The sequence below is a fragment of the Ambystoma mexicanum genome, chromosome 4q (genome assembly GCF_040938575.1).
Source record: "Ambystoma mexicanum isolate Mex_15411 chromosome 4q, UKY_AmexF1_1, whole genome shotgun sequence".
Taxonomy (NCBI): domain Eukaryota; kingdom Metazoa; phylum Chordata; class Amphibia; order Caudata; family Ambystomatidae; genus Ambystoma; species Ambystoma mexicanum.
The window spans coordinates 1,210,095,534-1,210,109,580 of NC_090928.1; the positions used below are offsets into that span (position 1 = coordinate 1,210,095,534).

At 48.8% G+C, this 14,047-nt stretch overlaps 1 protein-coding gene across 1 annotated transcript in view; it reads right to left on the reverse strand.

The window, feature by feature from the left end:
- Positions 1-14,047, reverse strand: part of CMTR1 (cap methyltransferase 1) — a 2,036,190-nt gene that overhangs the window by 781,565 nt on the left and 1,240,578 nt on the right. The window contains exon 18 of the mRNA XM_069608763.1: positions 13,200-13,322. Within this exon, the coding sequence (XP_069464864.1) occupies positions 13,200-13,322 (123 nt within the window). The remainder of the gene's footprint in view (positions 1-13,199; positions 13,323-14,047) is intronic.

A 14,047-nucleotide genomic window follows, 5' to 3' on the forward strand; every position in this document is an offset into this window, starting at 1 on the left:
TCAATGGACTTTAAGTTAACCTTTTGAGTAGCCCATGCTTCACCTAATCCATCTTTCGTCTCAACTTTTTTGCACCTTTCGGATTCCATTATTTTGTAAGTATCGAAACCCAGGGACAACAGCTCTCCGTCTGCTTCCAAAATTACATTTGCAATTATATCAGAATTAACATGCAGAATCACCTTGTCAGTACATAGTTCATCCGGGAATTCGACGATTTTCAGGTCTTTAGATCTTAGTGATCGCAGGCGAGGTACGTGATGAAGCAGTCTTAGCACATTTGTTCGGTTCAAAATTAATTGGTCACCACACTCCAGACTCTCCAGCATTAATTTGATCGTTATAGTTGACTCTAAAGGACGGGCTGTTTCCTGTCTATTCCTGCCATTCTGTTTTTTCTCTATCACCTCCGACTGATGATAGCCGGCTTTCCGTGGAATGGATACATCAGCAGCCATCAATGCCGCCACCGGCTCCCCATTTCCTCTTGCAAAGTTCACACCGTTCCGAGGAAGCTGACGTATTCCACCACCTTCTTGGTGCATGGTTTGCAAGCTTGTCCTCAAACGTTCCCGTTTTTCTTGTAAAGTGATGAACTCTGGGCTCTCAGGTACTGGTTCCCTATTCGTAGCCTCTACATCAGGTGGAATTATCACGCACATCCTGCCTCTGGTGTTGTATTATTTAATAATACTTGTTGCTCCTTCGGCATAGACAGTTTAGGAATCAACGAACCTGTTACCGAATTCCTAGAATCACTATTCTCTCTTGATCTCGTTGGCAACGTGACTGCTTTTAAGATGATCGGAGCATCAAGAGGTACTTTCACAGGTTCACCTGCCTCTTCAACAGGATCCTCATAAACTGATAATTCCATTAAATCGTCATGATCAGCCATCGCGGCTTCGTCTAGAAGGACATCGGCTGCTTTCACATTATTTCACGCTGAATCTATTTGTGCCTTTTTGTTCTCCTTAGTTGTTTCATCTAACTTCAATCTAGTTGTAATCGCTTTGTCAACAAGTTGAATCCTATTGATGTTGCGAAGAAATTCCGGAGCCCCTCTTTGTTGAGACTTTTTGCGGGCTGGCATATTCTTTTGCTTTTTCATTTGGGGGGGATTTTTTTTAACTTCCCCATTTGTTTTAGGTTGATCTTCAACCTCTAGAACTCCAAAGATGGGGAATAAGCCTGCAGGCTTTATGATATCAACAGACACCTCTTTAGGACCGGGGGCTTGATCCCCCGCTTGTGTTTGAAGCGATGAAACAGATGCGATTTGGCAATCCAACAAGGCAGGATTTATTGCGTTTCTGGCTTGCAAGAATGCTGTAAGAAACGAAGTTTCAAGTATATTGACCTGACCTGCACCTTTGCCATGTACGTCACTGGTATTCTTAGGGTTTTCCACCTCAGTTACCACCTGAGGAGGAGGACGACCCGTGGGGACCATATTGAAGAGCCCATTAGATTCCATTAGAGGGCTTTCCGGATTCGTGATGGGTTGGGGAGTATGGCTCTCAGTTTGAGATAACTGCATTTGACAAGATATATTCTCTGCTGTCCTTACGGTATTAGGTTGGAGCGGCAAGAGGGATGACCGCTCTTTCGTTGACATGCGAAACATGTTGCAAGCACCACCCAACTCCCCACCTCTTTGTTCCATATGTGATTTGCGGAGAAGAGACGGCTCTTCCTTTGCAACCTCTGCAAACAGTTTTTTTATCAATCATGTCGTTCCGTTTGCCATCATTAGCTGATTCAAGGCCTGCCAGTAAGTTTTGATTTACCTCTTCTTGTTTGGTCCTCTGCGCCCCGTGCATTACCTCTAGATGTAAAAGTTTTGAGTTCATCAGGGCCAGTAGAATCGTGACATCTTTCACATTTTCATTTAGTGTTTCATAAAGTTTAGTGAATGGTGTAAGGGAGATTGCCATCGCAGAAGTCGAGGCTATTAAGAGATCGTTTGAAGGCACATGTACACAAGGGGCTAGTCCCCCACATCTAACTTTCCCTTGGGTATCACGTGCGGCTCGAGCAAAGCGAGCCCGTTCCCTTCTAACGTTCGGGAACGGTCGCTCTACAAACGATGAATCCCTGGAAGTAGGTTCGTCTGACGAGTCATCACTATTTGAATTTTGACTTGATTGATTTTGGTGTCGCCTCCTAAAGCAACGCCTTGCATTATTATAGACAGTCTTTTCTGCGAGTCAGCCACCTTTCCATCTGGTGACTGCGCTGAAACATCAGAGGAGACAGTCTCTCGTGTCCTAGCTCTTTTGTAGTTGCCGGACCCCCATATATCTCGATTGACATCAGTCACATTTGTACATTGTCTTTTCTGAGGCATTTTTTGTGTCAAATTCTGTTCGGGAGTAGACACGCAAATCCATTTACAAGTATGAGATTGGTTTAAGACAATCAAGTTTTGTAGCACCGAAGAAACCACCTCCAAGGAGTTTCATCTACCAGTATAAGATGCACCACTCCCTTCTACCCAATGCCAACGTTCACTTTGTAATGATACATTGGACAGTGATGATTTAGAATAAGGGTCCATCAGATTTTGGGCAGGGACTATGTGGGCTATCTCTGGCGAGACAAGTACACTGGTAACCTTGCATTGGTCAACGCACAGAGTTCCAATTAAGTGCGAATTTAAACATATGAGCAGATCGACAATGGCACTTACTTCCCTTTCTTCCGCAATTACAGCACTGCATACCCCAGAATAGACAGCCGCCAGCTCGGCGAGGCCATGTTATCGACTAATCTGGCACGCTTCTGCCAAGTCCAACTGATGCTGCCGATCTTCAGAGACCTCGCCGTCATAACTCACGTTCGCTGCCTCACCACGCCCACCAGCATCATCGGACGCGACTGGGGCCAACATCACAGCCGCCGGAGCTGCATCAGCGTCCCCATACAACGGAGCCGGGGCCTCCAGGCTCGCCTGGCACCCCCCAAACAACGACCATGGCACCAGCACAGAGGCCGCCCCAACCTCCGCCAGAGCGGACACCCCATCCCGTACGGTACGATTAATATCGTTAACAGTGCGTGTTATATGATTCGTACTCGCCACTGAGTGCGGGATATTTGGGAGAGGGGGCAGAGTAGCGGAGATAGGGCATGTTTGTAAGTGTACAAAAGGAACAGATAACCCGCAAGCTAGTGCAGGGTGTACAATCGACCCTGTTGGGAAAACTTCAAAAACATCTTCTACCGTCACCGCTGTCGGTTATTCAGTTATTTCAGTTATTGAGCCGCATGAAAAGTACTGGCTCACCTGTTGTTGTCGTGCTCGCTTAACAGGGTAGTCTTCTTGTATAGCAATGCGTTTAACTTGGGCTCTAGTCCTGGAAGATAGAATGGCTGGATCCATCCTTTGCGTCTCACAGCAGGAAGGCACCCCGCGCCACTCGCCAAACAGCCAAACAGTAGAGTCCACAGCCCTTTGGTCCTTGGGTAACTTTCTTTCCTCAGCCCTCACCAAATATTTTACACTACCTGACCTATCAGCTTAATACAATCAATCCAATAGGAAGGACAGATGGGAGTCGAAGCCTGAATTCTCTCACCACCCGCAGGTATAGTAGTAAATTAAAACTTGTACATACAGTATGTGTACTAATGTATATAGTAAACCAAATGGTAGAAACAGAACTGCACCTGTGAATCAGAACACTATGAAAAAATAACCCCCTAATCACAATATGTCTAAAAAACCATTAGGGGCTGGCCACCAGGGGGCGCACGGATGTGGAAGCTCTCCGTGTGAGCTCCCGTTATACAGCCCCAAGAAGTGTGTTGAGCCCCCACTTTTTGGCCCCCCTGCGCGTACAAACTGGAACCTGGCAGTGTGACACGGCCCCCCACCGGCTGGCCGAAAATCCGATGAAAAACGGACCTTTCTTCACTGTGAAAACAGCGTGTGCACAGAGGCCCCCCCTCCCTCGGCGCGCAGAAGTGGGAGGAGTACGGAGAAGCCCTGCGGAGCAACGAGGAACCCCGTCGCGGAAGTGCGTGGGCTGCCGCCTGTGCTCCGTTGCGACCCCGCTGCCCGCCCCACGGCGGCTCCGGGAGCACATTTGTTGAAATAAGGTGAGAGGCAGCACGTGAACAGACACCCGCCCCCCGCAGCCCACAGACCGCGTTGGAGCCAAATTACGGGCCTATTCCCTGGGCCCAATCCAGACCCCAGCACACTGTCGCGGCTCGACCCTGCGGCTTGACTCGCCTTGATTGTGGCCCAGAGCCCCCAGTGTGGAGGTGAGGACATAGCGGAGCGCAGGGAACGCTGCGCTGATTCAAGAGGAGGCCACCTTCATGGGCACTCAGTGGGCCACATAGGGTACACCCACGTATAATGCGCGCGACCCCCCCCCCTCGGACACAGAGCGGGCCCGTAGCGGCTGGGAACGTGACACCATCTGTCCAGACCTTGTGCCCCCTCAACACCTCCCCTCACGGACCTGCGAAAGTGGCATCTACGAGGCCCCAGAGACCCCCTGGCACATTCCAAGGGCCCATCAGTAGAGAACATCCACACGGCAACAGTGATCAAGGAGGACTGGAAAGCTAGACAGTGCCCTAATTCCGCGCACATTAGAGGCCCCCCACTACAGCCTGGCACGAAGTACCCCTCAAGAGACACCCGACAGCACACGCGGATTTTGAAAAAGGGGGGCACCTGCAACATCCGAGGTAAACCAGGGGGTGTGCGCCTACCCTTTACAGGCGGCAAATCAATAACTGAACGACGTTGCACCCCCCGAGAACACGCAAAGAACGTCTGGGCCTCCGTGAAGCCTCTGGAAAGGCACCCCACCTGTTGCAATAGAAACCATACCAAACGGAGAGTACGGCCCCTGGAAACAGGGCGAGTGTCTCCTCCGACCACACAGACCAACGCCGCCACTGCCCTCGACAGCATATCCCCAACACTCTAGCCCGGCGCTGAAGTTGTTCCGCCACCGCTGAGGAGGTACAAGTCTGCCAAACCTTATGACGTACTAGCGCGGAGGGTAAGGCCCCCAACACAGGGGCGTGTGCCTCCTCTGCCTAGCCTGTCGGGACAAGGAACCCACGACCCCGACCAGCAAGACCGGCAAGCTGACCACACCGCCAGAAGATTACATGGACATTAGGCACAAGTTGGGTCCTTTTGCCTACACTGCCAGCCCACATACACCAACAAGGTCTACGATGGCGAACAACGTTACCACGGCGAATGACCTGGCCGCAGCAACAAAAGGTGACATTGCTGCCCTGCTAGGAGAAATTAAAAATCTGGGCGCCAACATAGGGGGCAAGATAGATAAAATCACCCAAAGGCTGGACAATATGGAAGACAGGCTCGAAGGGGTAGAGAGCAATCAGGCCTCCATTGACACCCTTGAGGTCCAACTCGATCAGAGACTATCAGAACTGGAGCACAAAGAAGAAGAGTTTAAACTCAAACTCGATGATTTGGAAAACAGAGAGCGCCGTAACAATCTACGCATCTTTGGAATCCTGGAAAGGGAGGGCGAAACAGAGGCGGACCTGAGGGAAACTCTCCACAATATCATCAAACTTCTTGTACTGATGACGTGGTGGACGCACCAATGACGTAAAGAATCCACAGAGCCGGTGGCCCTCCAGGGGGTCCACGATCAGTCCTCGCACGGTTCCACCGGTTCAGAGACAAAACCCGAATCCTCGAGAAAGCGAGGGAAAGCGATGAGATCACGCTGGGACGGGCCCGGATCTCGATATATCAGGACCTCTCCTCCTTAACATTGGCCCTCAGGAAAATGTGCGGCCCACTCACAAGGAAACTCAAGGAGAAGAATGTTCAATATAGATGGGGTTACCCCTTCTCTCTCACGTTTGAATATGAGGGAACCAAATTTAGATTGCGATCTGAAAAAGAAATACAGAAATGTATCTCAGACCTTCTTGAGCCCCCACTAGACGGGGAAAGCCAGGGAGAGGTGAAAAAAGGAGATCGCGAATGGCAGATTCAGGGACCCAGAAGGAAGAAAGTAAAAGGATCTCAAAAGTTCCGAAGATGTAACCTCTCTGAGGGGGACAATTGGAACGGATCGACTCTGGTAAAACGAACACACATATTTCACCTACCAATGCTACAATGAGACGTTAACGTGTATATCGGAGAAAATTAGGGGGGAACCAAGGAAGGGCTCAACTCAGTTAAGAGGAGTAGTATGAGAATGAGGGGCGTGAAGTAACGGCCCCCACAGGTGGTTCGATGCCGACTCGGTGCTGTCAACCGGGTTCACTCGAACGCCTTCGACAGGGGAGAAGGGAGGGGAGGGGGGAGGGCCGAAAGAAGGGAAACGGGTCAGAGCAATATCAAATGCACCTCAGAACCAGCGATGCAGCTCACAATCTGAGATGAAAGAACGTTATCGATCACATGGCAAACATTAACATAAGGGAGCTTGCCTCCCTAAGAGTCGGGACACTCAATGTCAAAGGGCTCAACTCACCGACAAAACGGTCCCTTGTGGCCAGGGAATTTCGTAGAAGTGGTCTAGACATCCTACTATTACAGGAAACAAAATACATAAAAGGAGAGGAACGACAGGTCCTGGGGAAACGAGTCGGGTTCGAGTTTTGGGGGTCGGGCCCGTTCAGGAGGGCAGGGGTGGGAATCCTCATCAGAAAAGGTATAGGCTTCACACTAACCAAGATATGGTCGGATGTAGAAGGACGTGCAATGCTGGTGAACGGTCAGTTGGGTAAGCTGAGTGTCACCATTGCCACTCAGTATTCTCCAAACACAGCCCAATCTAGATTATTTCTTTCCAGAACAATCCCTAAGATACTACTTGAAGCCACAGGGCACATTATCTTGGGAGGGGATTTCAACCAATGGGCGAATCCGGCGAAAGATCAAAAGCCTGGGAACCCCGATATGGTGCAGCAAGACAGGCCCGAACTCTCTGAGCTGGCTCATATGATGGAACTGTACAATATGATAGATGCATGGAGGGTCCGCCATCCGGAAGAACAGGGCTACACCTTCTATCAGCTCCCCACAATACGTTCACCCGTATCGATTATATATATCTCTCCAGGGAGCTCTCTGAGGTGATATCACAAGCACAGATAACACTGATCGCCTGGTCTGACCATGACATGGTCCTCACAGACATCCAGCGGGCTGATTTGCCAAAAAACAATGGAAAATGGCGTTGTAATGAGAGCCTCTGGAGAGATGTTGTCTTCAGAACAGAAATGGAGACAGAGATCTCCGAATTTTTCAAAACGAACGACAATGGTGAAGTGTCCAGACAAACGGTGTGGGAGGCGGGGAAGGCTACCTGGAGAGGGATTCTGATAAGGGAAGGCGCATTGAAAAAGAGGGAACGTGCCCTCGTTGAGCAAATGCTATGAGCTGAAATCTGCCAGTTAGAAAGCAAATCCAAAGTGGGTGAAGAATTAGACCCGTAGAAAATGAATAGGGCCAAAGAGAAAAGAAGCAAATTGAAACTCCTGGAGTATGAACAGGTTGTGCGCAAACTGAGAATGTTAAAACAGAAATTTTACGAAAAGGGCGATAAGGCTGATGCACTTCTTGCTGCCAGGCTGCGTGAACAAAGAGCTGAACGTAAAGTAATAGAGATTAAAGAAGATTCCTCCCCTACACCATACGCCCACACCACTATTCCAGAATGCTTTGCCAACTTTTATGAAACATTATACTCCTCCGACGTGGATCCAGGGCCATCAGAGATTGAGTCATACCTGTCCTCAATAGATGTACCCCGCATTCCTGACACAGATGCCGAAACCCTAGAATCTCCTATTACGCAACTGGAGGTACAGGCTGCCATAAAGAGGCTGACTTTGGGCAAGTCCCCGGGCGAAGACGGCTATACCGCCGGCTTTTACAAAACCTTCATAACCATATTAGCTCCCTTTCTAACACTCCTCTTCAATGAAATGATGGAAACAGGGAAGCCCCCGGACTCTTTCACCAGGGCACTGATTACTGTCATCCCCAAGGCTGGGAGGGACCCCACGAACTGCGCCTCATATCGCCCCATCTCGCTACTCAACCTCGATGCAAAGATATATACCAGAGTCTTGGCGGCAAGACTCGAATCCCTTGTCCCTCAACTCATACACTCTGATCAAGTTGGGTTCATAATAGGAAGACAGGGGGCAGACACGATCCGCAAAACCCTCCACTTATTCCATGCGTCCCAGCATATGGAGAATGACCCGATCTTACTCTATATTGATGCAGAAAAGGCTTTCGACAGGGTGGAGTGAGGGTTTCTAAAGGCAGTACTACGAAAGGTGGGATTGGGCGATAAATTCAGACAAGCAATACATGCGGTGTATACAGACCCCAAAGCATCTATATTTGTGAATGGTGAATACTCACGGTGGTTAAATCTCCAACGTGGGACCCGACAGGGGTGCCCCCTCTCGGCGATTCTCTTTGCCCTCTCCCTTGAGCCCCTGGCAATAACGATGAGAGCGGACCCCACGCCTGAGGGTATCCGACTGGGGACAACGGAATATAAAATTGCCCTCTATGCTGACGACATCCTCCTTCATATCACGAACCCCTCCTCTTCCGTCCCCCGAGCCCTATCCTTGATAGAGGAATACAGTAAACACTCTGGGTTTAAAGTAAACAGAACAAAGTCGACACTCTTTCCTCTCCAGGGCCAAGAGGATGACAAGATCATCAAATTTTCCTCACTCGGCCTACATATTGAGCATTCAAAACTACAATACCTGGGGATACAAATAACGAGAAATCTGGAGGACCTATTTGAAGCTAACTTTCCCTCCCTACTGAAACAATTCAAGCTAGATTTGACAAGGTGGGATAAACTCACAATCTCCTGGCTAGGTCGGCTAAACGCAATAAAGATGGCATCACTTCACCGCTTCTTATACCCCTTCCATACAATACCCGTTAGGATTCCGAAAAGTTTCTTCACTGAAATCAAAAAGTCCATGCTCCACTTTCTATGGCAGGGTAAGAACGCGACGATCCCATATAAGACTCTAATACTTCCCAAAGACAAGGGAGGGGTGGGTCTGCCCAACCTCCAAAAATACTATGAAGCCTCACAACTCAGAGTATTGATCCCACACCTGCGCGACCAGACAAACATCCAGTGGGTCAATATGGACAACCATTACCTTTCGCCGGCCACAGTATCTGAATGGCTCTGGGCACCCAAGAAGGAACAAGTTACTTACCTGTAACGGTTGTTCTCCAGCATGGGTCTGGCATGGATTCACATGCTCATGAATATTCCCCGTCGTCAGGCTGGGAATCCTCGGTAAAGAAAAAATCAGTATCAGTTTAGTTTCTGATCTGTCTTTCATAGTAGCAAGCAATCACTGATCTCTGCGTCATACTGACCACAGCCAATGACTGCCCTCTACCTAAGCCCCGCCTCTGGCAGCCATCTTCAGATTTGGTAGCACATTAAGTGGCAGTATGAGCAAGTGAAGAGCCGCAGAGGGGTAGGCGGGAGGGTTCGCATGTGAATCCATGCCAGACCCATGCTGGAGAACAACAGTTACAGGTAAGTAACTTGTTCCTTCTCCAGCATGGGGTCTGGCATGGATTCACATGCTCATGAATAAAGAATACATAGCAGTACACACATGCACAACCACGGGAGGTGGCAAAGGCTCAACATTAAGCATTACATCAAACTCAACATTAAGCAATTCTTACCTCCTCACCAGGCTCCCAGAAGGGCCTGGCTCCGGGTCCCCCGTCGGGAGAGGTTCCTCCGTTGGTGGTAACGGCAGTCTCGTCCTTATCTCCGAGCATAAGGACTGTATAGCCAACAAAATGGCCGCCGAGTTGTCTTGCGGCACTGGTTGAGGGGAGTCAGACGGGCAGACAGGAGCCCCGTCGGCACCCTCGACATGCTCGTCGTCTCCTACGTCGGGGTCCCTCCCGACGGGCTGGTCTTCTTCCACGCCAACGCCGTGGCTTAAGACTTCGATCAGCTCCTCCTCAGAGGTTGAGGCCGAATCCACGACGACCTCCTGCTCCCCCTTTTTCTTCTCCGTCGGAGGTTTCACGGGGGTCCTGTCGATGGGCATGAAAGAGGACTCCCTCCGCGGTGGCAGGGAGACTCTGGGCCCCGAGGTCGCCACCACTGGTGTAGCCTCCACAGGCTGAGCCAGGGCCGCCGCGACTGTCTCGATAGAGGCCTTGGCCGGATGGATCAAGGCTTTCACCACCTTAGGTGCGCTCACCGCCTTCTCCTTGGGTGGAGGGTCACCGCCTCGCTCCCCCTCTGATGGGGCCTTCGAGCTCGACCGGGGTCTCTCCAGGAGCTTCGCCGGGTGCTCGGCCTTCCTCTTACCCGAGCCAGAGCGTTGGCTCGTGGTTGATGGCGCCGGGGAGGATGCGCCCTGCCTGGCGCCCGTAGAGCCCGACCGTTCGGCGCTCCTGATGTCAGCGGACTCACGGTGCTTGGCCTTCTGTTGGACCCCCGTCGCCCGGGCGTCCTCAAAGTCTTAGAAGACCGCTCGGACTTCTTCTTCTCGCCTGACGGGCTCTTTCCTTCCAGCCAGTTGGCGAGACGTTGATGGCAGTCCTTCATGGTCCGCTCCGACATATTGCCGCAAAACGCACAGTCCTTCACGTGCGTCTTGTCCTCATGTAGGCAGTAAAGGCAAAGGGAGTGTTCGTCCTCCTTAAAGACATTCTGAAGCTGGCATCCAGGGCAGACCCTGAACAGCTTTCCGGGCGTCGAGCTTCCCTTCTCCTGGGCCATGTCCGAGATGGGCCTGAGAAACTTCTGGAATCCTCCAAAAGCGTGGCTCGACGAAATCTTCACCCTTGAGGGGCGAAGAAGAATCCGACACGGGTCCCCGTTGATCGGATGAAGAAACGGTGGAGCTTGAGGCTCTTTTGACCGAAAAAAGAGAACGTTTTTGAGAAAAAACGTGAAAATAGCACTAACGCTCGAGAGCAATAGCACGAGGATCCCAACACTTGAACGTGCGGTAAAAATCTGAAGATGGCTGCCAGAGGCGGGGCTTAGGTAGAGGGCATCATTGGCTGTGGTCAGTATGACGCAGAGATCAGTGATTGGTTGCTACTACGAAAGACAGATCAGAAACGAAACTGATACTGATTTTTTCTTTACCGAGGATTCCCAGCCTGACGACGGGGAATATTCATGAGCATGTGAATCCATGCCAGACCCCATGCTGGAGAAATGGATATGTCGAAAACTCAAAGATCACCCGATACTTATGACCATCTGGGACATCTGGATGCATGGCACGAATATGCAAGGCATTACCACCTGGCCGACCCCCTTGTGCCATTTATGGTGCCCGGGAATCAACGACCAAATCCCAGATGTAGGAAGGTACCAAAGCTGGTACGAGGCTGGTTTAGAGAGAGTAGGCCAACTGCAAAGGAAAGACGCCTTCATCTCACTCCCTGAGCTGACCGAGGCCCTGAGAATAGGCCCATTATCCACATTTCAATACCTACAACTCAAAGGGGTTTTGACAAGAACCATGTGGAGACCCAAACTGATGAGAGAACTCACCCCCTTTGAGAAAATACTGGACTCAAGAACTGTAATGAAGGGTCTAATATCAGATATCTACAGGGCATTGATAGATGGAGAAGGTGTGAACACTGACGCACTAAAAAGCAGATTGGAAAAAGATTTCGCTGAACAGTTCACACCCGAACTTATGCCAAGCAGCCACACGGATATCCATTTCAAATCAGTACAAACTTCATGCAATCAAATTATTACACAGATGGCAATATGACCCTGTCAGACTATCCAAAATGTTCCAGACCGCAAGCCCGGACTGCTAGCGTGGATGTGGACAGAGGGCAGACTACAGGCACATGTGGTGGGGATGTCCCCGGATACAGGTATTTTGGTCAGAAGTTCTGGGCTGGATCAAAGAGGTCAATGGCATTGCCAGAACACCTACTCCCTACCTCATACTGTTCGTCCTCGAGAAAGATGAAGACGACTGGGTCAAGATCAAAGACATAGCCCCGCAACTGCTTCTGGCTGCTAGGGCAACAGTGGTTATGAGGTGGAAGGCTCCCACAAGCCCCACGAAAAATGAATGGATCCATGTATCCACCAACATTTGTATAATGGAACACATAACAGCATTGCTACATGGTAAACTCTCACAGACTGAAACCTTGTGGATGGAATACAAAAGCATATATCTACCAGACGGCCTGTCCCGTAACACAGCCCTTACTCTGATGGCGGAGGAGCAAGGAACAAACTAAACGATGTTTAAGTTGAACTCTTCGACGGACACACTTACGAATAACGTGAACCCGACAATCAACTCTGATTCTGATTGTTGTACGATGAATGCTGCATGATCTGTGATAAAGGCTCTGACCATGAGGGAGGGGGGTGGGGATTGAGAAGGGGGAAAAAGTTATGATGTTGCGCGAACATTATGCATGCAGAAAGTTTACATGTGACGGACGCAAAACGCAAGGATTCTGGGGGTTTGCTTTATTATAGTGAAATTCTTAATTGTGTACCTATTGTATACTTTTCCTGCATAACCTGTATTTGTAAAACTAATAAAACCAAATTTACAACAAAAAAAAGAAACATCAGGGAATAAATAAAAACAGTAAGTAGTAAACAAGTAAAAGCAGAGACTAAATGAAAACAAAATAAGTTATAAAAAGTAACAGCGGTGTAGAATTGACTATTTATTGAACGCAGTAAAAGTAATAATGGCGAGCAGATCGAATCATGGGACCCTGTGTGCTTAGGAGTCACTCAATGGAGCGTTTGATGGTGCGGGTGCTTTCAGTTCCATTGAATGGCAAGGGATCACCCATTTCTCAAAATGGTGAACAGCATCTCAAAAGGCTGTCTTCAAACAGTATTAAAGATGCACTGGGGCCAAAACCCACTTTTTTAAAGGGTCATGTACTAATGCCACGCTCTGCTTGCTACGTTCTTCCGATATTTGTTTTTGAGATGCGATGCATTACCCAGCAAATACTCTTCAGTGCCATTTTGTGAATGAGTTAAGCCTTTGCTTGCAAAAGAATCCAAAAACAATCTTTTAAAAAATAAATATTTCAATTCAAGAATGTTAAAGTTTTAACAAAAACATTGTTTTCAAAAAGCAACATGATGATAGCAAAGTAGCATGCTCCAACTTCTTACCTCTCCTTTTAGTTCATTAACAATCTCCACAGAGAGCAGAGTTTCTCGTGGCAATTCAGTCTTCAGGTCCACTTTTGTCCAGCGGTCAGAGGGCCGGCCTTCCCACGTGTACATCTGAGACTTCTAGCACAAGAAAATAAAAAAGCCACATACTGAAAACTAATTAATTTATGCATCTTTTAAAAGTACATGTTTCTAGACTGTTTGTTGTATTTATAATCTTGACTGAGCATCAAAAATACAAACTAGTAGGAAATGGCCAAATCCAATGCTGGAAAGCCATTTAATGACACCCCAAAAACATGGCTGAAACACGTATCTAGGGTTGCTGATGGTACTCTTGTTCAGAGGAGAAATGTCTAGCATTTCGGTGCTGGACTGCCCTTCTGGGCGGGATAAAGACTGATAAGCAAATGGTTATTTCTCCTCTGTGAAGGGTGCAGTGAGCTAAAACGTGGTTGTAGACCCTCCGGAGTGGAAGAAATTCCATATAACAGGGTATTTGACCTATGTTCGTTCGGGCTCCCACAATCATTTTCCATCCCATAAACATTCTCTTCATTCATCCCTGGAGCCTACCTCACTTTCCTCTTCAGCGGTCACATCTCTACAAATTGACTGGAATTAAAAAGGTGAACTGGAGACATGGATAGTGTGACCGGCAAAGAACATTTTTATATATGTAAGGGTATAGAGTAGACATCTGCCTACGCACAATCAAATTGTAGACTGTGCACCCACACCTGTTCTCTTTAAGGATTCCCTAAAACTGATAAGTTTTTTTTTTTTTTTAAATGTCATTAATTTATTGTACTCATTGGCTTATGTAAATATTTAAAATGTTACTG